The 26883-nt window shown below is 37.0% G+C and overlaps 1 protein-coding gene across 1 annotated transcript in view; it reads right to left on the minus strand.

The window, feature by feature from the left end:
- The window catches only part of ano2b (anoctamin 2b), a 102485-nt gene that overhangs the window by 68294 nt on the left and 7308 nt on the right, over positions 1–26883 (minus strand). The window contains exons 2-12 of the mRNA XM_056456156.1: positions 17601–17699; positions 17266–17423; positions 17073–17127; positions 16759–16810; positions 13640–13695; positions 13512–13559; positions 13367–13431; positions 13152–13286; positions 12498–12658; positions 7095–7177; positions 6528–6608 (exon numbers count right to left, since the gene is read on the minus strand). Of these exons, the coding sequence (XP_056312131.1) occupies positions 6528–6608; positions 7095–7177; positions 12498–12658; positions 13152–13286; positions 13367–13431; positions 13512–13559; positions 13640–13695; positions 16759–16810; positions 17073–17127; positions 17266–17423; positions 17601–17699 (993 nt within the window). The remainder of the gene's footprint in view (positions 1–6527; positions 6609–7094; positions 7178–12497; positions 12659–13151; positions 13287–13366; positions 13432–13511; positions 13560–13639; positions 13696–16758; positions 16811–17072; positions 17128–17265; positions 17424–17600; positions 17700–26883) is intronic.

Genomic DNA, 26883 nt, shown 5'->3' on the forward strand with positions numbered 1-26883 from the left:
AAGCAAATGTTTTAAGTGAAGTAAGTAACACAATCTTGTTTTCATTTGAAATGTAGATGTTAGGACTAGAAACAATACAACCCCCCTCTTTTTTTTTTTTTAATAAATCAAATAATTACAGTAGTTAAATACAATTAATAAATACAATCCTGTAGCTCCTGGTCAACTATGATTCAAACTCAACATTGCATATCTTGCGATGTGACTATTGTGGATGTACACATTGTGATATCAATGCTGAAACAATATTGTGCAGCTCAACAATCTTTTTTGTCAATATTTACAGTACAGACATTGTATCTTTCTTAAATCAAATCTAAAGTTTTTAAAGGCATCAAAATTAAGTGAATTTTTTGTTGTGGCAAACATCTGCCAATAAAGTTTTCAGATTATTTGTTTATTTATTTATTCATTTATTTATTTATTTTATTCATTCATTCATTCATTCATTTATTTATTCATTTTCTTTTGGCTTAGTTCCTTATTTATCAGGAATTGCCACAGCTGAATGAGCTGCCTTATTTATTTATTTATTTATTTATTTATTTATTTATTTATTTATTTATTTATTTATTTATTTATTTTATTTGTTTGTTTGTTTTCTTATTCACTTATTTATTTGTTTATTTATTTATTTGTTTGTTTTCTTATTTACTTATTTATTTGTTTATTTATTTATTTGTTTGTTTTCTTATTTACTTGTTTATTTATTTACTTGTTTTTTTTCTTGTTTACTTATTTATATTTTTATTTAAAGTATAAACTCACTTTATTTGAAAAGAAAGAAGAAATAGTAGATGATTTCTGTTTTAACTGTATACCGACTGCCTTTAATCCTTCTACCTTTTTTGCGTCTATAATTTAATGCCACAAGTATTTCAATCTTCGGCAAATCCAAAACAGTTTCTCCTGCTGTAGCAGTCAGTAAACATTTTAATCCCCAAGATATTCAAGATTTTGATTTATGTGAATCATTATTATAAAAAAATAATAATAATAGTAATCTTAAAGAGCAAAACCCCCAGAGTGAGTTCAGACTCGCCTTTAAACCAGGATTACTGTTCTACAAACCCTTGGGAAAAACCTTAAGAAGCTTGAACTACTAACACAGTTGAACTAATACCATGTACACACACACACACACACACACACACACACACACACACACACACGCATACACACACACACACGCACGCACACACACACACACACACAATCACAGAGAGAACAACAAGGCTATAGGGATGCCATCTACAAGCCATGTTATGTATAAACTCTCACTTTATTGGTCTGATTATGTTCATATTACACTTAAAAAGTGAGTAAACATTGACTGAAAATGATTTAGTAAATTAACTACACTGTAAAAAGCGATTAATTGGTTTTACTTTAAAAAATGATTTTACATTGCCTTAAAATGATTAAGTAAATTAACTATGTGCATAATTATAAAAATTAAGTTAAGTGAACTTAATAGGTCTAAGTTACAACAGAAATACTAAACAATTCAATTAAAATCAACTCGTCATTTTAAGGCAATGGGTTTACTAACTTTAAGTAATTGCTTTTTAATGTATGTGCATAATTAGAACTGTTAAGTTGACTTACAAGCTTAGTTACAAGCGTTAACTTTTTTTAACATGTAGCTTTTAACGCAACTATTTATTTATTTATTATTGTTTTTTAATTATTATTTTTGTATGTGCACTGTAAAAAATCCTGGTTGCCTTAAATTTTTAAGCTGAATCAAATTAACCTTATGAGTCCATTGAACTTATATTATGTTAAACCGACTTAAAACAGCTTGCTTAACTTATAAAATTAAGTTACAACATGATTAACTTAGTTTAACAAGTTACAATGACCTAGAAACATATGCTGTCAGGACTAAATGGTCATATTTTTATTTTTTTTTTTTACAGAGTGTGTTTGTTTTTGTTTCTTAGTTGATATTATTTATCTGTGTTTATTGGATTTATGATAGCAAAATCTAATGATTGTAACTAATGCTGTTGTGAAGGGGAAGGTAAAAGGGACATTAAGAAAAATGTGTACTGTTATATTATTGAAGAAAATAACAAATTTAAATCATAAAATAATTGAACTGTTTTGAGTAAATTTTTATAAGTTACAATGCGTTTACTTGAAAAAATCCACTTGTCGCTTTCAATGCAACTATTTGTTTATTTATTTGTTTATTTATATATATATTTGTTTGCTTGTTTTTTTATTTATTTATTTATTTATATATTTGTTTGTTTGTTTGTTTGTTTGTTTGTTTGTTTTATTTATTTATTTGTTTGTTTGTTTGTTTGTTTGTTTGTTTGTTCCTATTTGTTTGTTTGTTTGTTTTTTGTTTACTTATTTATTATTGTTTTATTTATTATTATTTTTGTATGTGTTTTTTGTTTATATTATTTATCTGTGTTTATTGGATTTATGATAGCATCATCTAATGACTGTAACAAATGCTGATGAGGAGGGGACGGGAAAGGGCACGTTAAAAAAAAGAGGTAAAAATGTGAACTGATGTTACTGTTATATTGTTGAAGAAAAAAACTAATTGAATAAAAAAAAATGGTCAGTTAGTTAGTTTTTATTCATTTGCCGAAGGCCATTTGGTTGCAGCATACAAGCATGTCACACATAATACACAAAAACACATTGTACAATACAAATTTACCCTAAATATAAAAAAAATTACAGCTGAGGTGATGAATGAAAGTTCTCGATTTGTTTTACTAATAGGAGTTCTGTATCAAATACCAGACGGGAGATAAAACTCATGGTGCACAGGATGGGAATCATCTGACAGAATACTCTGAGCCTAACTCAAAACTTGCCTGAGCCATAGTCATTTTCTCCCTGTTATTTGTCCTCCTAGGATAACAATTATCTTCTAACAACTCTAATTTTTCACACTTCGAGAACTGAACCAACAAAGCAGAGAAAAAGATAACAGTGACTGAATGTATATGCACATGAGTGATTTGTCTATATTAAATGATCTTAATTTCTGCAAGCAGTACAATCTTTGCTGCCCCTTCTTACACAAAATATTTGTATTTACAGACGAGGACAAGAACTGTTAAGTTGACTCAATTTTTATTACAAGTTACAATGTGTTAATTGTTTTTTTTTTAAGAAAATCCAACAGGTTTACTCACTTTTTACACTGAAAAAATTATGTTTGTGATTTGTTCAAACTAATTACTAATTATTTAAAATGAGCTGAAACAACACAATTCTTGCGAATTTATTTATTTTTTGTTTTTTTTATTTTTTTATTTATTGATTTATTTATTGATTTACTTATTTTTTATTTTTTTTATTTATTTTTTTTATTTATTTATTTATTTTTATTATTATTTTTTTTTTATTATTTATTATTATTTTTTTTTTATTAATTAATTTATTTATTTTTACAAATTTTTTTTTTTGAGGGGGACAACTTAATTGCTTTATGTTTAATACACTTAAATTTGTAAAAACTAATAAGTTAACTTAATTCCTTCATGTTACCCCAACACAAATCAATTGTGTGGAACCCCGCATTATTTAAAGTGTAAGTAAAGTAAATAATCACTTTTTACTGTGTGCAATCCAACAGCCTCATGCAATGACGTCAAACACATGATATTTTCCAAAAGAAATGCTCCGATCTCTAAGGATCACACTTGATGTGCGAGTAACAGGAACAACTGAAACCTTCCTGGACAACATATTTATTTCCTGAGCATGTGCGTTCTTTAATATCCTGACCTGCGGTATATTTACCACCGAATTGATCGATGACATAACACTTGAACTTTGATACGAGGACAAGAAACTCTTTAATGTTGTTACGACGTGACTAACATCGGGTTACGAACTTGATGAGATCTAATTGTATTAAGCTGGCGTTCAGGTCCTGCAGCGAGAGGATTATAGAGCAGTGAGAGACGGCCGTATTTATGACCCCGTTTTGACCACCACACACAACCGAGCCCCTCTGACAGACAAAAGAGCCATTTAGAAATTAAACAGGCTCCGATTCTCGCACTACAGTGGTGTGGATTTGGCTGCAAGTCATTCTGTCTTGCTATTGACAGAGAAATGGGAGTAAAATAGAGGGCAGAGAGAGAGAGAAATGAGTCCACAGTGAAGGCAAGACTCTACAGGTATAAAACAATGAAATATAAATATCATATAACTTTCACAACTGATTGATTACTCAAAGAAAGAAAGAAAAAAATATATTTTATAAGTATAAGGCTGTCAATCGATTAAATTTATTTAATTAATTAATTACATAATGTAGCAATTAATCTACACTCAAAAAATCGTGCTTGGTGTTTGTTTAAACTACTTTAAATGAGCTGAAACACTTAAAATGAGCTGTGTTAAGTTCAATCCACTTAAAGTTTAATTAATTTTTTCATGTTGGCCCAAATCAATTGTGTGGAACCCAGTGTACTGTAAAAAAATAAAACTGTTAAAAAAGTTCTCGCATAAATCCACCAGAGGCCGCTGTTGACTGACTGATTGACCGATCAACTGAACCACTCTCCTCCCTCCCTAAACCCAACCAATAGTGTTTTCAAAAGCACCGATTAACCCGCCCACCCACTTCACTAAGCCCAACCAATAGTGTTTTCAAAAGCACCGATTCACCTGCCCACCCATTTCACTAAACCCAACCAATAGAGTTTTCAAAAGCACCGATTGACACGCCCACTCATTTCACTAAACCCAACCAATAGTGTTTACAAAAGCACCGATTGACCCACCCACCCATTTCTCTAAGCCAAACAAATAGTTTTGAAAAGCACCGATTGACACGCCCACTCATTTCACTAAACCCAACCAATAGTTTTTTCGAAAGCACCGATTGACCCGCCACCCATGTCACTAAGCCCTACCAATAGTGTTTACAAAAGCACCGATTGACCCACCCACCCATTTCTCTAAGCCAAACCAATAGTTTTCAAAAGCACCGATTGACCCGCCCACCCATTTCACTAAACCCAACCAATAGTTTTTTCGAAAGCACCGATTGACCCGCCCACCCACGTCACTAAGCCCTACCAATAGAGTTTTCAAAAGCACCGATTGACCCACCCACTCACTTCCATAAACCCAACCGATAGTGTTTTCAAAAGCACCGATGGACCCACCCACACACTTCCATAAACTGAACTGATAGTGTTTTCAATAGCAATCTACATGCTCAAAAATAAAGGTACGCAAGCTGTCACTGGGGATGTGCCTTTTCAAAAGGTACACATTTGTACCTAAAGGGTCTATATTGGTATCTCAAAAGTACACATTAGTACAAAAAATTTTAAGAGGAACACTTTTGTACTATTTAGGTACTAATATGTTATAAATTTGTACCTTTTGAAAAGGGACCACCCCAGTGACAGCTCAGTGTATACCTTTATTTCTGAGAGTGTAAAAAAAGCCCTCGCCTGACTTCTGTTTCTGGACCCACTTTCTGGAATCGTTCTTCGCCAGATTTGAACTCTGTTGTTGTGGTCAATTTCTCGGCGTCTCAAGTCCATCAGCGTACACAGCGAGCTACTGGACAAACTGGAAACAGCGGAAAGGCCATCCATATGGAGGTAAGCGGTCAGCTTGTAGCGCGAAAAGGAACGGCGTCATACAATAGCATTCGTTTTAGAGACGAAAAGCAGCCATATGTACTTCTGGCTACATAATTTGCGACTTCCAAAAATGTATACAGGGTTACATTTTCAGAAAGAGCCTATGTTGTTTCCTTCCAGTAGTCTGACAATATAAAAACCTAGACAGCCCAATATTGACTGATGCATGAAAAATAATTATTAAAAACATTTGTTTTTGCCTGTAGTGTCTTGCCTATTAATCAGAACTAGAAGGACTCTCTAAATGAAAACAGAGTTGGATTGCTGGGACTGCTGTCACACCATTACAGGAGAAGAAAAACCTTCCAGTCTCACAACTAGGGAGCTCTATACAGAAACTGTAGCACAAGCAGGTGGAAACAAGGCTCTGGAGAGATCGAGGTGAGAATGAGAGAGAGAGATAGAGATAGAAAAAAAGAAAGAGAGAGAGAGAGAGAGCACCATTTACCGGATTCCCAGCTGCCATGGCTGACAGTAACCTCTGCCTCCATTTGTCCTTGCCCAGTTCCCCGCTCTCGTCCACAACTCTCTCAGGCTGGAACACACAGATCTGAACCGTCACACAATCGCACATCTAAATAAACCAGAGCTTCCTTTTTTTTTCTCCGGCATCACCAACGCAAAAGCGCAGCCTACGAGCCCCAAAGCACCAGTGCCAAATGCTTGAGGCAGACGAAATGCATGATGGGAATGCAGTGCAAAAAAAAGAAGGCCCACAGCATTTGGCACCCTCTCATCTCTGCCCCTATAACCATGCCATCATTTTTTTCTCAATAAAGCATTTGCACATTCCTCCTTAAGCCAGAAGCCGAAAGAAAAACCCAAATATATTTAGATCGACCCATTAATGAGATGCATTATGCAGAAAAGCAACCTGCCCACCTCGTTTTTGTTCTTCTTGTTTTTCTTCTTCCTCTGCCTCTTCTGAAGGAGAATGGTTTCATATTTGGGTCTGGGATGCTCCTAAGGAGGGACAGACAATAAGGGACAAAAAAAAGGCAAGTGCTATCATTTCTCCTGGCGGATACATGAAGATAGAGGAGATTCAAACCAATCAAACAGCTCAAAAATGAAAAAAATCCAGGTCAAAACTCAAAGTCAGACTCAACATCTCAAAGAGCAGAGAGAGTTTCAAACGTTAAACAACAAAACAAACCCAAACCTTCGCTTTTTCCTGCCGGGAAAGAGTGCATTTAGAGAAACAACAAGTGATATTGGTGAGTCCATTTTTTTTAGGGGACATAGACACACAGCGTTAATACTTTCGGATAGGGATGCCACCATTGCGTCGTAGCATATAACAGTCAGCGTCATTAGTCATTTTCAGTCGGTCAGTGTCAAGCCAATGCTGCATCTCTGAAATCAGCTCTTGGCCGCTGCGCTGTAATCCAGACACTATGCGGACGCTAGTGAGTAACGTAATGTGACTGTGTGCGTGTGTGAATGTACCTCCTCCTCCTCCATGCCTGTCAGATCCCAGCTATAGTTCAGGCTGATCTGTCGGCGCTTCCAGTGCTCCAGAAACATGGCAGCTAAAGAAAGAGGGAGAGAGAGCAAGAGATAATGATGATGCATACGATAAACAAGATATTTGTCATCCGCTAACAAAGGCCATCCTTGATGTCCTAGATTGTCTTATGTGATGTTTTTGACAGGAAAATCTAACCAATTTCGAGTGTGGGCAACCATACTTTCCAATACCCATTTCATTTTGCATACTATAACCACCAAACAGCTCGCATGGCCACTTTTCTTGCAGTTAAAAAGATAGTTTACGCAGAAATGCGCCCTTTAAGTTGTTCCAAAGCCATTACAGGTTTATTTTTCTGTAAAATAAACATATTTATTTAAAAATCAAACCAAATCAATCTAACCAATTTCGAGTGTTGATAACCAAACTCCACAGTACTCACTTCACTTCTAGGAAATCGCATACTGTAACTTCCAAAACAGCTCGCGTGGCCACTTTTCTTGCCGTTAAAGAGATAGTTTATGCAGAAATGCGCCCCTTAAGTTGTTCCAAAGCCATAACCGGTTTATTTTTCTGTAAAATAAACTTATTTATTTAAAAATCAAACCAAATCAATCTAACCAATCCACAGTACTCACTTCACGTCTAGGAAATCGCATACTATCTCTTCAAAACAGCTTGCATGGCCACTTTTCTTGCCGTTAAAGAGATAGTTTGCACAGAAATGCGCCCTTTAAGTTGTTCCAAAGTCATTATCGGTTTATTTTTCTGTAAAATAAACTTATTTATTTAAAAATCAAACCAAATCAATCTAACCAATTTCAAGTGCTGATAACCATACTCCACACTACTCACTTCACTTCTAGGAAATCGCACACTGTAACTTCCAAACAGCTCGCATGGCCACTTTTCTTGCCATTAAAGAGATAGTTTACGCAGAAATGCGCCCCTTAAGTTGTTCCAAAGCCATTATCGGTTTATTTTTCTGTAAAATAAACATATTTATTTAAAAATCAAACCAAATCAATCTAACCAATTTCGAGTGTTGATATCCATACTCCACAGTACTCACTTCACTTCTATGAAATCGCACACTGTAACTTCCAAAACAGCTCGCGTGGCCACTTTTCTTGCCATTAAAGAGATAGTTTATGCAGAAATGCGACCCTTAAGTTGTTCCAAAGCCATTATCGGTTTATTTTTCTGTAAAATAAACTTATTTATTTAAAAATCAAACCAAATCAATCTAACCAATCCACAGTACTCACTTCACTTCTATGAAATCGCATACTGTAACTTCCAAAACAGCTCGCGTGGCCACTTTTCTTGCCATTAAAGAGATAGTTTACGCAGAAATGCACCCCTTAAGTTGTTCCAAAGCCATTATCGGTTTATTTTTCTGTAAAATAAACTTATTTATTTAAAAATCAAACCAAATCAATCTAACCAATTTCGAGTGTTGATATCCATACTCCACAGTACTCATTTCACTTCTAGGAAATCGCATACTATAACTTCAAAACAGCTCGCGTGGCCACTTTTCTTGCCGTTAAAGAGAGTTTAAGCAGAAATGCGCCCTTTAAGTTGTTCCAAAGTCATTATCGGTTTATTTTTCTGTAAAATAAACTTATTTATTTAAAAATCAAACCAAATCAATCTAACCAATCCACAGTACTCACTTCACGTCTAGGAAATCCCATACTATCTCTTCAAAACAGCTTGCCTGGGCACTTTTCTTGCCGTTAAAGATATAGTTTACGCAGAAATGCGCTCTTTAAGTTGTTCCAATGCCATTATCAGTTTATTTTTCTGTAAAATAAACTTATTTATTTAAAAATCAAACCAAATCAATCTAACCAATTTCGAGTGTTGATAACCATACTCCACAGTACTCACTTCACTTCTATGAAATTGCATACTATAACTTCAAAACAGCTCGCGTGGCCACTTTTCTTGCCGTTAAAAGGATAGTTTACCCAAAAACGTACTGTGTAAGTAAAAACGTTATGGAACAGAATGTAGGTGACACAAAAGTGGATCCAAATACTGTACAAGGTTTGATTCAAATCCCCCCAAAAAATCAAAATTAAAAAGCTAAGCTAGACAACTGAAAAACATACGCACTGCAGACTCTGCAAACACAGCGCTAACAATGATGGACAAACAGAGACTGAAACAAAGGGGCTTAAATACAAAGGACAAACAAAAGGCTAACAATGTAAAAAGACAATTAATCACTGTAGAGACGAACTAAGGAAACCATGACAACTAATAGGTTGTGGCACGGAAAACATACGAGCACAAAGACCAAGAGAAACTAGGATCATGTAAATAATGACGGAGTGTTTATTTTCTGGTGAACTATCCCTTTAAATTATGACTAGGCCAAACAGCAAAGTCATAGACAGTGCATGTGCTTTGAAACCGCAATGAATGGCCATCGATGCATTTCAATATTTACATACGGACAGATGTACTCTCTGTACGCACTGCTGGGGGTTTCTGTATGAGTAATAATGTATAGCTTCTGCAACCCCACGCAGGTGCCAATGACGGGGCAGTGTCAGGAATTGAACGCTTCCACAATGCCTTCATCAGCCAGGCCCCGGGACGCGGGCAGTGACAGAAAGATGTAACATTACTCTCTGGCCATTCAACATCTCTTCAACTCCATCACTATGGAGACTGCAGCACTTTAATGCACGGTAAAGCTGGCCGCTCGGTATGGTCTCATATTCAACACGACTGAATAGCAGATCTGAACTAGAGCCGTCAGTCTTGTGTTAAAAAAAAAAACAGCAACGGCTGAGTGCAGAGGAATGGATGCTTTTTAAAGGGGAACTATTATGCAAATATCACTTTTAATAAGGCGTTTAAACACAGTTGTGTGAATTTAGCCAGCCTCTATGGGTAAAAACTAGTTGAATTAATTTTTTTATAATCAGATTTAATAAAAAATCAGTCTGCAGAAACACTTTGATTGACATTCTCCCTTTGTTTGTGTGATCAGAGGGGGAAAGCCCCACCCATTAGTGACCATCTCTCCCTCATTAGCATAAACAGCCCTGAGTGAGAAGCAGCTATCAGCTATTACACTTTGTCACAATGACACTTGAATAGTCTTCACTATTTAGATAATTTAGTATGATTACTCTTTATTTAAGCTACAAATGATACAATGTATTGTGTATGAATGCGGTAAACTCTCTTGAAATGCCTGAAAAGCACAGGCAAATGCTTAACTTTCACTCTGTTATGGTTAAAGTCTGCCAGAAATCTCCTAGTCAACTATATTCCTGACCCATCATTGCATATACTGCGATATATACTGTGACTATTGTGGATGCGCACATTTTGATGTCAATACTAAAGCAATATTGTGTTCAGCCCTACTTAAGTTATTAAATATGTATATTATTATTATTATTCGTATTAGTTTTCAACTAATTCACAAATTTACAGCACAAAAATAGCAGAATTCTGTCTGGCTTTGGTAGTAACTAGGTATTAACCCTTAATTTAATCAAATAACAAGCATATTTACTTAATAATCTGCAGACAGTTTTTACTATTTCTGCGGAAAATTATGTAAAAAATCTGCGAATTTATGCGGAATGATTTTGGAAGTAATATAACTGAAACATAATATATGAAATTATAAAAATAATAAATTTTTACCTTTAATTTAATGTTTACAAATTAGATCCACTTATTTGGTAAACAAAGCAAGTTTTTTTTTTTCTTATAATATATCTACTTACAATACAGTTTGTAAAGTAACATTTTCTATCTTGAAGTAAATCAAATGAACATTTTCATATTAGTCAATAATTTGACTGAAATTTATTAAAAAACTGAATAAATATAAGTTTACACACATTTACACAAGTAAATTTCTGCGCGCACAGATTCCGCATGGGCCTACTTATTACCTATTCATTAATTATTAATAGGTAAGAATAGTTTTTTTTGTGTTGTGATTTATTTTTATTTTTAATTTTTTTTGTGTGATAAAAATTACCCAGAAATTCCCAGAAATTTTGCGATTAAAAAATAAATAAATATATATATATATCTCCATAGAACCAATCTCCATCTGTTTGTTTTATTGCTCCGTCTGTTAGATGTTTGCTCACTTTCTTTTGCAGTCTGAAGCGTGTCAACTGCCCAAAACGCCCAATTCACGCCACAGGATGTCTAATCCCATCTTTGCTTTGACTTCACATGTAAATCACTCGCGCTTCATCCTCGTCTTCTTACTACATTTTTCCAAGAGACACTCAAAGAGTGTGCTGCGTATGCAAAGCCTATAAGTCACGTTAAACAATTAATTGCAAAACGAAATAAATATAATTTGATTATATGGTTTGGAATTTGATGTTTTATGAGATTATTAAAATTTTTTACAGTTATTTTGTGTTTAACTTAAGAATTTTGTAGGATCCCCAAAATCTGTTGACTTTGCGTTGAATTCAGCAATCGCAGAATCGTGAAAAACTAGAGGTGTCTAATTAATTAACATTATTGTCTTACATAAGTACAGTGTGAGAGCATGTACTGTAAGATATGATACAGTATATGAATTATATTCTAATAAAAATCAGATAATGGCAATAAAGCCATTTCTGTTTCTGATTCTGATCCATTGCATCCCACTTTTTATGAAGTGGCTATAAGTAATATGTACTTACACTGAAATTAATCATTTGTTAAAGTGTAGTTATTGCAAAAATACATGTTTTTACATAGTACTTATGGTTGATTAAATACATGCATGAGATTACATCTGTAATTAATTTCGACATCTTTAATTACACTACTGCCCATCCCTCATGCCCCATTCACATGGGGCGTCAGCGTCAACACTTCCCATTGACTTTACATGGGTGATGTCAAACATTACTGAACTGAATTGTGGATCAATCGGCGTCACTTCAGCGTTGCTTGCTGTAGAAGTTAGGAATTTTTCAAATTTTCAAGAGCCAACAGAAGCGTCAGCCAATCAGATCGCTTTATTCAAATACCCCAGCTCAGACGGTAGCCGATTGTGGAGTAATTTCATTGGCTGACGCTGCTATGACGTCAACTTCAGACACGCCCTCTGTCAAGCGTTGGCGCTAAGCTCTGTGTGAATAGGTGTTAAATCCTTAACCCACCCTTAAACCTACCCATACCACTAAACCTGTCACTAACCCTACCCGTATCACACTTCAAGAACACCAAAAGTGTTTCGCAATACATTGTGAACACAGTAAGTGCATTACATTTATTTTTGATGCAAGTACATAACAGCTAAGGCCACTTAATTTTAAGTGGGACCCAAAATTGTAATATAACCATAGACAGCAAGATAATGAAATGAGAGGGATTTTGGTTCGTACCCCAGAGGGACATGAAGATGGCGAAGAACACGGTGGCCGGGTTGTCGAAGAGATGGCTGGCACGTGCCGTACCGCACGCTGTGCTCAGATGCCAGTAGTCACACACCCGATCACAGAGCGGACACATAGTAAAGTTCTGAGTCTCGTCACACATCTCTAGGCTGGAAAAACACACACACACACACACACACACACAAAATTAGACACGGCCATGCGACAGTCCAGCAAGGAAATAAATTAATTATGGCCTTGATATGGTGCAGTGTGTTCATCCATCAGCATGGCCCAATGTCTAAAGTATCAATTAAAAATGCAACACTATTTCATCTTGTGACCTCTGTGAAAACATAGACTGAAACATCTATCTAAAAAAAACAGTCTGGTTCAGTGTGTACTGACATTTAAAAGGATCACAAAACTCTCTGTGCTCCCCTGGGACGCGTCGAAAGCAATTGCATGCTGAATTGCAATTCTAGCATAAATTAATCCCATGAATCAGACGCAGCAGACGCAATGCTCCTTGATTCTAATTATCGCTTTAATATCAGTGGAATATTATAATCACAGCCAGTTACTCTCAGGATGGCAGCTGCCGCGTGTCCACCCACAACAGGGACCCGTGCCCAGCCCTCGGTGGGTTTTATTGGCACATACCTAGGTACGTTGGTTTCCACAGTGGCCCAGCCATAGAAGAAGACGATAATGCCCACCAAAGATGCAGGGATCAGAAGCTGAGTATACACACCGAGCCAGGCAAAGTACAGACCAATCTTCTCGCCAAAGTATTTCCTAAAGATTACACAGAGACCATAGGAGTGTGTGCAATGCATGTGTGCAAAATATGGTGGAAATTAGTCATAAAAGTTTACCTGATAAGATCGATAGGCTGATACTTGTAAAAAGCACCATATCTTGCCCATTCGTCATGTAACAGCTACAACAAAAACCCACAGAATTTAATCATACAATTGCGTATTATTAATTGCAATGAAATGCATTCCAGTAGCAGCATACTTGTCTTTCATTTTTTCCCTCGGCTTGTCCAGAGGAGTGGAAGTCACCCTGAAATTATAGAAAAACTCATTTTAATTGACCTGGAAGAAAAAAAGAAAGGTATAAAGATATAAAGAAAAACAACTCACATCATGCAGTGGGAATGCTGAATCATAAACCCCATTAGCTATCAGCGTGGTGATACCTGAAAGGCAAAACACAAGAGAGAGAGAGCGACTTAAAGGAGTTAGTTCAGTGCTTAATTTGTAAATGAATAATTCCCGGAAGAAAACCAGGAAATAAAAGTCACCGTGACCGACGTCCACCAAACAGTTTGAGTTTTCGCTGAGTATGACGTCACTAAACGATAATAGCGCAAAGAAAGAGCACCACGTTTCTAAATTATTTTGCGCCATATATAACATTATAGGTCCGTCATGGATAATAAAAACATGTAGCTACAAATGAACAATCGAATGAACAATCACTATTCAGTTCACTTCACTATTATGTGCCAAGTAAAAAACAAGTAATTAAATGATTCACTCTGTCTAATCTTAATAATAATAACAATATGATAATTCCTTACATTTTATATAGCGCTTTTCTGGACACTCAAAATGCTTTACACATTAGGGGAATCTCCTCATCCACCACCAGTGTGCAGCATCCACCTGGATGACGTGACGCCAGCCATATTGCGACGGACCATACACCAGCTGATTAGTGGGGACGAGACAAGTTATCGAGCCAATTTTGAAATGGGAATGGTTAGGAGGCCATGATGGACAGAGGCCAGTGGGCAGATTTGGCCAGGATGCTGAGGTTAAACCCCTACTCTTTTTCGAAGGACCTCCTGGGAAATCCTGGGATTTTTAATGACTACAGAGACTCGGGACCTCATTCAACGTCTCATCCAAAAGACGGCGCTCACTGAGCAGTATAGAGTCTCCGTCAATATACTGGGGCATTAGACCACAGGTTGGGCGCCCCCTGCTGGTCTTACTAACACCACTTCTGGCAGCAACCTAGCTTTCTTATGTGGTCTCCAATCCAGGTGACTGGCGCAGCCCTGCTTAACTTCAGTGGGCGACCATGTGAATGTTGCATAGAGCTAGCTGTCGGCTTCAAAAAGAGCCCACTATTACATCTTCTGTCATGTTTTCTGGTTGACTTGAGATTGCTTTGCTTCTGTTTCCCACTATCCTGATCCATTCATGCAGTATTATCTTCTCGAGATTTTGTTTGATCAGGCTTATTATCAGATTTACTCGTGGTTTAAAAAAAATGTCAATGAGTAAAAAATGTTAAAGAAAAATTAATTTTTTGCCATTTTGAAAATACAAATATAATTTAGGTTGGCCTCTGTGCCATTTTTTATTTTCGCTGCTCACTGCTTGCAAAACAGCAACAACCAACCAATGAGAGTGATTCCAAACATAAGAAAGCTGATTGACTGGAAAATATTGTTGAGGGCCAATAGTTAAACATGACTTTTGCATGGACTACCTGCGCACACACAATTAACACAGCCTTCGCTAGCACTCATTCACATTCTCTCTCTCCCTCTCTCTCTCTCTCTCTCTCTCTCTCTCTCTCTCTCTCTCTCACACACACACACACACACACACACACACACACACACACACACACACACACACACGTAGGTATTCACCATCCACAAGTTAATGCCGGATCTATTAAAATAAATACCGGAACCTAATATCTGTCATTTTCCTGAATAGGATCCAAATTAAGCATTGGGTTAGTTCACTCAAAAATTTGAAATACCTCATTATTTACTCTCCCCTGTTTGCTTTTAAACGTGTATGAGATTCATTCTGCTGTCGAACACAAAAAACGATATTTTAAACAATTTTGGTTGGCATCACCCATCAACAAATTACGATGGAAGTCAGTGTGTTCAGCTTTAAAATAATATCTTAATTTATGTTCATCAGTAGAAAGAAACTCAAATATGTTTTGAACAAGAGAAGGATGAATAAATAATGACATGATTTTCAATTTGAGGTGAACTATCCCTTTAAAAACATCTATTTAGCTGTGCCTTTCCTGAATGAGCACTGTGCTACATCCGACAGATCGCAACAATTTGTCTTTGTTTTCTTTTTTTTAAATTTAAAACACAATTTAATATGTTTTCAATCATTTTTATTCTTTAATGTTTTTATTTTTTACTTGTTTCTTTTAATCTTGTTTATGTAAAGCACTTTGAACTATCATTGGGTATGAAATGTGCTACATTCATCCATTTTCTTTTTGGCTCTGTCTCCTTTGTTAATCCGTGGGTCACCTCAGCGGAATGAACCGCCAACTTATCCAGCATATGTTTTACACAGCGGATGCCCTTCCAACTGTAACCCATGGCTGGGAAACACAATACACTCTCATTCATTTACACACATACACTACGGACAATTTAGTTCACTCACTAAACCTATAGCACATGTGTTTAGACTGTGGAGGAAACCCACATCAACACGAGGAGAACATGCAAACTCCACACAGAAATGCCAATTGACCCAGCCGAGGCTCGAATCAGCGACCTTCTTGCTGTGAGGCGATCGTGCTACCCACTGCGCCACCGTGACACCCAATATGTGCTACAGTATATACATAAACTTGCATTGCCTTGTTACAAAAAAATTTGTAACATCATCTGGGTTATAATGTCTGAGTGCTGTGACTTTATAGTGACCCAACCTTATTGCTTTTGGAAAGCCGACAGGCCGAGTCCTCGAGGCGGAAGGCAGCTGACATGTGGAACACAGGCTTTAATCAAAGTAATTAATCAGTCCTCAAAGGAACGACACGTACGCTCTGGTGATTAGCCCTCAATTAATAAAGTAGCTCCCCAGCAACAAGCTGGAAAGACCACCACTACTCAGCGCCCCCCTCTTTTTCCCACCTCAATGGACCCGGCTTCAATTCGGATCCCAATCCCAGAACTTCATGACCCAATTTCCTCAGTCTAAAAGAAATCAAGTGGAAGTCTGAGAGAAGGGAAGAAAGGGAGGGAGAACTAAAGAGAGCATCATGCCATCCCTTCTGCTGGATAGCCCCGATCTCCCAGTATCCCCCCGGCGGTCCGTCTGCATGATGGTTCAGTCCAAGGTAGCATATGGCATGGGCTTGTGTTGCACCCTGTCCCAACTGCACCATACCCACATGCGAAGACTCTCTGGCTATTCTGAGGATTCCCTGAACGCTAGTCCATGCTTAGGTTATGGATTTACACATTACTAACCCATGGTTTGGCAGGTCCGTGTGCAGGCGGTGCGTCTGAGGATTTCATACACCTGGGGCAGATAGCGAGAGAGAGAGAGAGAGAAGGAGTGAGAGAGGTGCAAGCAAACAATAAAGCCGAAAATTGTTCCTGGAAAATTCCCAGTGGAACTGGTTCCCTAGACCGGTGCCTAGAGACGGCAATCACCTGCTAATACCAAATAGCTTTTGTTCCCTCTTGTATATCATGTTCTCTTCTCAACATGCAAAGGACAGGTATCGCATTGTGCAATTTTGACTGAACAAAACTTTCATGAAAAAAAAAAATAGACTCACTATTCGGCTCCTTGTGGCATTGTCGAAGAAGGTGTCCTTTGACTGTATGTTGTACCTGCAAAAAATAGCCATCCATGAGACTCCACTGGCACTCGAGCAAATCCTATCAAGTCCTCTAAGAATGTAAGAAAATCCCATGTGGCCCCTGATGACATTTAACCCTAAATCACCCCCAACCACGCTAGGCTCTCACAGGTGGAGCTTGTCCCGGGAGAAACAGTGTGTGAGGAACTTGGTGCGGCTGTTCTCTTGCTCCTGATGAGGTACTTTGGGCTGGAACGGTTGATTTAACTTCCGCCACACTTCATTCATAGTAGCGGCCAGACCTTTTTCTTCCCTCAGCTCGTAGCTCTGAACAAGACACAGTGTTTATTATTATCAGTGAAGCCTCGAATCAGTAGCATTCGTTTGTGCTTTCCTTACATAAGAGACATGCTACATAATACTCATAGGGAGTTCACATAAGGACATCCCGAGGGGCTGGGTTCGGTCTCGAGAATTAGAAAAAAAAACTCTGCTCAATCTTACCTTCTTGGTCTGCACCTTGATCTTGAGAAACTCTGCCTCTCTGCTCAATACCTGCCAAGGCGCATGTAACCGGATAAAGGCATGACCATGAGCCTTGTTCTGAGGAAAGAATTTCAGAGAAATGACTTCACATACAGGAGTATGACAATAGGTTACAGTACAATTAGAGAAGCATATGTGCAATACAGTGATTCCTCACTATAATGAGGTTCACCTTTTGCTGCCTCTCAGTTTCTCCTATTTGTTTAGTGCAATTTGACATGTGTATTTTTTATTACATTTTTACAGCGCAGTGTGTTTTGCATCCTGATTGGCTATAGATCATTGTCAGTCAATCTCTTACGTGTCTCCTGTACAGTACAGAATGCGTTCAGCTTACCAAATTAACATAAATCGTTGATTGTTAGCAGTGTGAGTTCCAAAAAGGATGCGAAAAGGGTTCTGTCCGCAGCAAGACCATTGTAAGGGAGGTGCACACTGGATGCACCGTGCCATGCAGCGACATGCATTTTAGAATTGTAGATATAGGTTTATATCAGGGTGTGCACACTGGCACCGTAAGTCACGGCTGTCTGAGATGCCCAGCTACACATGCTCAAGACACTAGCTGCCTTCCAAATAGCACACTATACGCGTATGCACTTACACACTAAATAGCATAGTATATGACTGTAGTGTCCTCCCAAATGGAGCGCTAATGTTTTTTTGTTTTTTTTACCAAACTCTAAATAAAATTGTTACTCAGATGATGTTTGACGGTTGCCAAATTAGTTAAATAAATGACCAAACTAAATAGCCCCTCACTAATCTAAATCTGTAATCTAATCTTTAATCTAAAACGCTCTGCAAGGCATTCATTGCTGATATCTAGAGAATGACTGTTGCTCACAAGATGATCATCTATGCCACTTTTACCTTGTGATTCATATGTTTTACCTTTAATCTTTATTTTATTTCAAATCACTTCAAGTCAACCCAACAATCAAATCGCTTTGAAAATATGGACAAATCCAGGATGCCTTTAAAGAACACAGCTGAATCTAATACATGTAATGTGGGTTTTTTTGGTGATGCATTTGAAGCACATAAATGTATTACTTGAATATATTTCTGCGGAAAATTTGTCTGATTCATCCTTTTGATGTGGGATTATACCAGTAGTGTAAAGTAACAAATTACAAACACTCAAACTACTGTAATTAAGTAGTTTTTCTCAGAAATTGTAATATACTAAGATACTTTAAAAATGTGTACTTTTACTCTCCCTTGAGTACATTTTTAGTGCAGTATCTGTACTTGTACACTACTTTCCTTCATCCTGCAGTCACTACTTTATTTTTTCTTGTCTATGGGGATTATAAAAATCAGACCTGTAATTCCTGTCCAATCAAAATGCACATAGAAGGTAAATCGCAGCAAATAATTGCAGCAAACTGTTTGGAAGCATTAAAAGTGTTCCAGATGATGTCCAAAATCTTAACACGCGATGACCCAGAGATTAGATGCATTTAACGGATGTTTAATGTATGATGACCGAAATAGCCTTAAACAACCAGCAGGCACAAGACGTCAACATGACATCAGATTGACATTGTACCCAAACGTCTTGGGGAAATTGCATTTTATTTGGAAATGAAAATCAGGTTGACGTCAGAACCCAATGTCAGGCCAACATCCAACCTAAAACCAACCAAATATCATCGCCTAATGTGTTACAGCTTGACGTTGTGTGGACGTTACCACTATGACATCTATCAGACATTGGATTTTGGTTGCAATACCTGACGAATAAATGTCAGTATTTGATGTCAATATGAAGTTGGTTTAAGATGTTGGCTCAACGTTGGATTTTGGTCATTTTCCAACCTAAAATTAACCAAATATCAACGTCATTTTACGTTGTTATTGGACGTCAAAGTAACGTTGTCCTTAGCTATACTTGAATTTTGGTCACCTGACATCACAACTTAAATCTAACCTAATATTAACGTCTTTTGACGTTGTGTGCCTGCTGGGCAATAACTAAATGCACTACAGAATGTTACGTTTACACACATGCACAAATTACATGTAAATGCATCAGCTTTTTACAGCGTAATACTCACTACTCTTGAGTATTTTTGAACGGGCTACTTTTTACTCATACTTTGAGTAATATTTGCAACCGATACTTTTTACTCTACTCGCACTACATTTTTAGGCAAGTAATGCTACTTTTACTTGAGTATGATTTTTCAGCACTCTTTCCACCACTAGACAATATTAGTGCACTCGATTCAATTACACCAGCCACACACTAAGTAATTTGAAATTTATATTCATATACAGTTGAAATCAGAATTATTAGCCTCCTGAATTATTAGCCCCCTGTACATTTTCCCCCCGATAATTGTTTAACAGAAAGAATCTTTTTAACATATTTCAAAACATAATAGTTTTGATAACTCATTTCTAATAACTGATTTCGTTTATCTTATATACTGGTATACTGCTTAAAGTGACATTTAAAGGCTTAACTAGGATAATTAGGCATAAGTAGGCAAGTTAGGGTAGACAATAGAAAAAAAATATTGTACTTAAAAAAATTTAAAACTGCTTTTATTCTAGCCAAAATAAAACAAATAAGACTTTCTCCAGAAGAAACAATATTATAGGAAATACTGTGAAAAATTCCCTGCTCTGTTAAACATCATTTGCGAAATATTTTGAAATTCACAGGAGGGCTAATCATTTTGGCTTCATCTGTATATATTTTAAGTGTATTACTGTGAACACGCCACATTCAGTGGAAATGATTGCCTGTGGTGATCAACAGCACACTACAAACACATAAACTGAAAATAACCCAGAATATGTATGTATCCATGTCAAAAAGAGTGGCAGATTGGTAACAAGCCCATCCGAGTGTCCCTAAAGAGGCACTATATATATTACATAAACTTGGGGGGTCTGGAAATGATCTCTTTTCGCGAGTTGTAGCCATGAAACCCAACACTGAAGCTGCAATGTGTCCATACAGAGATGACAGTAACCGTATCTGTCTGGCAGTGGTCATCCATGCCATCTAGAGAACCATGTGTTCAGAAGAAAGGAAGATGAAACTGAAAGAGACATGGAGATGTGATGAGAGGGATGAGATAGAAAGAGATGATGGAAACCTGAGGACATCCTCACCATCCCCCGCGTTCCTACACCACCGCGGGTGTTTTATCTCGGGCCCCCTCACACACACTCACACTCACAAAGGAGAGATTAAAAATAACATGTGGATCTGAAAAGGTTAATTAGGATAAGATATTCCAATTAGTACTTCATCTCAGCAGGGTAAGGCAATTAGGTCGATTTGAGCACAGTCTGAATGGGAGACATTTATACAGAAACCGGCTGCGACTGACATTTGAGGGGCTCCCAAAGACCGGAAACGGCTCTTCATGACAGGTTGAACCCTGTCTTTGGCATTTGGCAAAATATTATCTCTGAGCATGTGCAATTCTTATGCTGCAGTCATTCTTATGCAGAGTTTGAGCATCCAAAATTTTGTCATACGGCACTGCGAAAAGGGGAGGGATTAAACTAATTGATTTGACGGTAAAGGAAGCGAGCGATTGGTGCATATTTTACATTTTTGTACACCGAGGTCATGTTTTGATCTTGGATTGGTCTCATGCAGCCATGTGATGTGATGTCACAGGTCAGACTTTGCTACCTTGTTGCACAAGCTTGCGTTTCCAGTAGACTTGGGTGGTAATACGGTATTATACACTCTCAGAAATAAAGGTACGCGAGCTGTCACTGGGGTGGTACCTTTTCAAAAGGCACACATTTGTACTTGAAGGGTACATATTGGTACCTTAAACGTATATATCAGTTTAAGAAACCTTTCCGCTGTTTCCAGTTTGTCCAGTAGCTGGCCATGTACGCTGACGGACTTGAGACGCAGAGGAGTTGACCATGACAACAGGGTTCAAATCTGGCGAAGAACGATTCCAGAAAGTGGGTAAAACAGAAGTCAAACGAGGGCTTTTAGCATACCGCGGGATCTAAAAATAGCAACGGTATCAGTTTCAAAACCCTTATACCGTCATAAAAAACAATGCATTTATATTGGAGACAAGTATTAAATATGATTTATTTAATGCCTAAAAATGCGTATGCGTGATTGTCATCACGGGACAGTGTGAAGGAGAGAGAGAGAGGTGAGGTAAGATAGCGAATCGCACTCTAAGTGACCTGGTCTCGAAAAAGAACACAACCTCTGCGGTTTGGATCAAAATTTGGATACCGCCCAAGCCTAGTTTCCAGTCTGCCGCTTTCGCATGCGTATGAATGGAAGTCTATGGGGTGAAAAGTGACTACGGCTTAAGAATTTGGGGTCTGAGGTTCGAGCTTAGGTCATATTTGTCTCAAAAATACTTTGACTTGAGACAGGAGCGGCGCAAGCCTAACTGGCGCTCTAGGCAAACAACGAATGTGCTGCCCTCACGGTGCTCATGCCACCCTCACGCGATCGTGGGTGGTCTCGTGGATGAAAGTTAACAGCAAGGGGGAAAGAGTCTGTCTCCATGCTGGCCCTCACAAGACGCTGCCCTGGGCGATCACTATGGCCAGACAGAATCTGCAGACATGTTGTTGCTATTTCTGCTGAGAATTTTGTCCAAAATCTGCAAATTTAGGCAAAATGATTTTAGGAGTTTCATAACTATAAACTTAATATATGAAATAAATAAACTTTTATTTAATGTTTACAATGCAAATCCTATTAGAACCACTTATTTGTTATACAAAGCAAGTCTCTCATTTAATATCTCTACTAAAAGACAGAAAATACGACTTTACGAACTGTATTGTAAGTAAATCATAGAAACATTTTAATATTACTATTATTATATCACAATAAAATTAGTGGAATTAATTTAAAAACTGAATAAATATAAATTTACACACATTTACTCAAGTAAAGACTCAATGATGGGCTAAAAATCTGCGGATTCCGTGTGGGTCTAGTGATCGCCTATATTGCCCATGCCTAAATCTGACTTGAGACACAATAAGAAATAACAGCACTGTCCAGATAGCAGTGCATCTCTCATGCATGACATAACTTGAAATCTTTGAATATTTCAAAATTGTCCCTTAGTTATTTTTAAGTGCATATCAGAGTAAATGTGTTGCTTTCATTTTTACATAAATCTACAAAAATATACATTATTGTACATATTTTGACCTTTTATTTAAAAAAAACTTAGTTAAACAATAAAATAAGCAATTTAGTTGCATTAAATATAGTTTCGATAAATATAAAACTAATTTAATTTATACAGCAAAAATCAAATATATCATCATTGACCCATAAATATGTCTTATTCAGTGTGTCCACAAGGTCTTGAACAGTTTTTAAATGGATTAAATTTCAAAGACTAAATTTTAGGCCTTAAATTCACTTAAATATTGTGTCGTAGGTCTTAAATCGCTTTAAACAGGTCTTAATTTTGTCCAAGTAAAGCTATTCAATTACCAATAATACATCTCAAACCTTATTATAAAGAGATAACCGTGTGCACAACCGCTTAAACATGTTTACAGCAAATGTTCCTAAATAAATCCCCTAAGCAGGGAAAGAAATGCTGAAGCAATACATACCTTTACATGATCTTCTATTAATATAAAACGTATTTACAGAAGTAACTAAGCCATTAGAAAAAATCCTTAGTGTTTAGCCCTGTATAAGTCTAAAATTTAACTCATAATGGTCTAAAAAGGGCCTTTAAAAGTCTTAAATTTGACTTGTGCAGATATCCTGTTTTTAATCATGCATCATAACTTTTTTGTAGACCTTTTGTGCATAGGTTATCATGAAAGCAACCTCAAAAGGTGTTTCGAGAGGTGTCAGGAACTCAAATTCACTGAACAATTGTTGTGCATTAGATTTTCTTCATGTGAAGCCTTATATTATTATTTACTACTACCTTGTAATTCGGCCATTATTTAAATTATTTAACCATTGACTTCCATGGAATTTGTTTTTCCTACTTCATGTCAATGGTTATCTCTTTAAGGATTACTTCGAGTTAATCAATTGACTAAATGTAATTTCAACTAAATCGTGTTCGTTACAGGAGTTTAAAGCAGCTTCCCAAAGTCAAAACACAATTGAACTACCATTGGTCTGTTTATATTTAAAGGCCAATAAACAATATATTATCAAATAATGCAAATAATATGGATTCTTTTTAGCCTGTTTACAAAAATCACAAACTAAATTGTCTTTGATTTTTAAACCAGGCATGTCAAGCTCCAGTCCTGGAGGTCTACAGCACTCCGCAATTTAGCTTCAACCCTATTTAAACACACCTTATCAAACTAATTGAGTCCTTCAGGCTTGTTTGAAACCTACAGATAAGTTTGTGGTAAAACAGGGTTGACACTAAACTCTGAGGACTGTGGACCTCCAGGAACTGTGTTTGACACCCCCATTTTGGATTAATGGTCTCAAAAAAAAAATTCCTGGAGGTCTACAGCACTCCACAATTTAGCCTGAACCCTAATTAAACACATCTGATCACACTAATTGAGTCCCTCAGGCTTGTTTGAAACCTACAGGTAAAGTTGTGTTGAAGCAGGATTGTAAATAAACTCTGTAAGACCGTGGACCTCCAGGAACTGTGTTTGACACCCCTACTCTGGAGTAACACTCTTACAATCAATTCCAGGAGTACCACAGCCCTGCACAATTTAGCTTCCACCCTAATTAAACACACCTGATCAAACTAATTGTGTCCTTCAGGCTTGTTTGAAACCTACAGGTTGTGTTCGTGTTGAAGCAGAATTGTAACTAAACTCTGCGGGACTGTGAACCTCCAGGAACTGTGTTTGACACCCCCACTCTACAGTAATGGTCTCCAACTCAATTCCTGGAGGGCCACAGATCTGCAGAGTTTAGTTTCAGCCAGCTCCAACTCACACTTAATAGTTTCTAGTAATCCTGAACACCTTGATTAGTTGGAGCAGGTGTGTCTGATTAAAGCGAACTGCGCAGAGCTGCGGCCCTCCAGGAGTCGAGTTTGAGAACTATGCTCTAGAGATTGTTGTTTTCCCAAAATCAAATTTTAATTTCATGGTGAAAAGCTTCCACATCATGAACATCTTGTCTTCTCTCTAGTATATCATTCAGAAGGTCATGATTCACACTAAATAAATACTTAATATGGCTTTAATTTACATTCTTAGGAGATAGAAAACACAGACGTTTCGGCACAATGCCTTCCTCAGAGCGTGACACAATCTTCCACCCTCTTATTCCCCAGTCACGTTATGTCATTAGTTAGACGACTGCTCATAGTTATCTCATTTTTGTTTCAATATAGCTTACGACACAAGAAATATTTCCTTTACATGTAAAAGCGTAATCTCACTCGCAAGACCCAATTTACTGGGACATGTGCCCCAAGTAAAAATCACTAGTGCCCCTGTAAATGCTTTCAGATATGATTTACTTTACATGCAAGTGTATATATCAAGAGTGTTAATTCTAAAATAAAGATGTTATTCTCTGTGTGCAACCGAACCAACGCTGGTGAAAGCAGTGTAGTTTAATCAAAAGCAAACTGACGCATTTTTGCGTGTGCGCAGAGAACCCACACGCCTCTCGCACATGACCGCTTATCTCCCGGGATCGAGTCCCGGTAGTTAACATGCACGCCAAAAAAACGTGCTGCTCATGCGCTGTAAAACCGGCGTAATAGCCTTTTTTGTTTGTTTTGCAAGTCGACAAAACTAAAGTTTATACAATATGATGGTGGTCTTACTAAACATGCCTCCTGATAGATTTTTTGTAAGAAGCAAAAAGGAGGGCTGACTAGTCGGGGAGGTAAGACGTAATAAACCTCATTCTCTGCCATGTGTCAAGTCTAAGACAACAGATAATTCTACAAAACATCTTTACATTTACATTTTTTTTGTATTCTATTGAATTGTCTATACATGGTGGGCCATTTATATGTATACGCCTTAATAAAATGGGAATAGTAACGTCCTGTTTGTGGCACATTAGTATTCGTGAGGGGGCTCATAAAAGAATAAAGTTACGGTAAAACCAAGCACACCATTGTTTTTCTTGTGAAGTTCCCAATAAGTGTCACATGACCCTCTTCCTATTGAAAAAACAAAAGTTGAATCCAAGATGGCGACTTCAAAATGACCACAATGGTCACCACCCATCTGGAAAAGTTTGCCCCCTCACATATACTAATGTGCCACAAACAAAACGTTAATATCACCAACCATTCCCAGTTTATTAAGGTGTATCCATATAAATGGCCCACCCTGTAGAATTTCATTCAAATTAAATTAATATTCATGCAAAAGATTTCTTAAATGATCCTAGCATATCACTCCAGTTGTGTCTTGCAAAACATTGTTTTCCAGTATATATATATATATATATATATATATATATATATATATATATATATATATATATATATATATATATATATATATATATATATATATATACTGGAAAACAATGTTTTGCAAGACACAACTGGAGTGATATGCTAAATGTAGATATGCTCCCCTGTAGAGCTTTATGTCTAGTAACGCCCCTGCTCCATCGTACAAGAAAAAAAAACATATCAATTATCATCATTCACTTCTTTGTCAACAGATACAAAGAAATTCCAGCAGTCCAAGACATTAAAAATCCATTATTTGTTTCATTATACACACAAAATGCTCGATTCACACTGGTGTAGATAAACGATAAAACGTAAAGAAACACAGAAAGATCCAATTCCTCATTTATCCCTCTTGGTGTAAATGATTTTAATTTATGAATTCAGAACGCTTCTCTTTGGCCCCGTTTACACAGCCAGTTAAATGTGACCCAATTCCGATTTTTTTTTTTACTCATATGCGACACAGATCGGATCTGTTCTATGACCGTGTAAACACGAAAAAAAACCCACATGCATTCAGATATTCAGAGATGGGTTTCAGGCCTCCTTTATATGTGGAAATACATCAGACATGTGACAATCCGACTATCCTGTAAACAGGCAGATCGGATTTATTGAGGCATTTCATTTTGTACGTCGTTAAACTTTGGACAATGTTGTACTTCTCCGCGGTTTAATGACGTAGAAGAAAAAGCGTGTGTGGAGAAGCTGACCCGGTAAACAACAACAACAGAGGAAACACGTAGGAGGAAAGTGGTCAGTCGCCACAATTTGCACTAGACCTGAGGTTTCTCTCGTACCCACAAATCCCTCTGAATGGTGGAGGA

This window comes from Danio aesculapii, chromosome 4 (genome assembly GCF_903798145.1).
Source record: "Danio aesculapii chromosome 4, fDanAes4.1, whole genome shotgun sequence".
Lineage (NCBI taxonomy): Eukaryota > Metazoa > Chordata > Actinopteri > Cypriniformes > Danionidae > Danio > Danio aesculapii.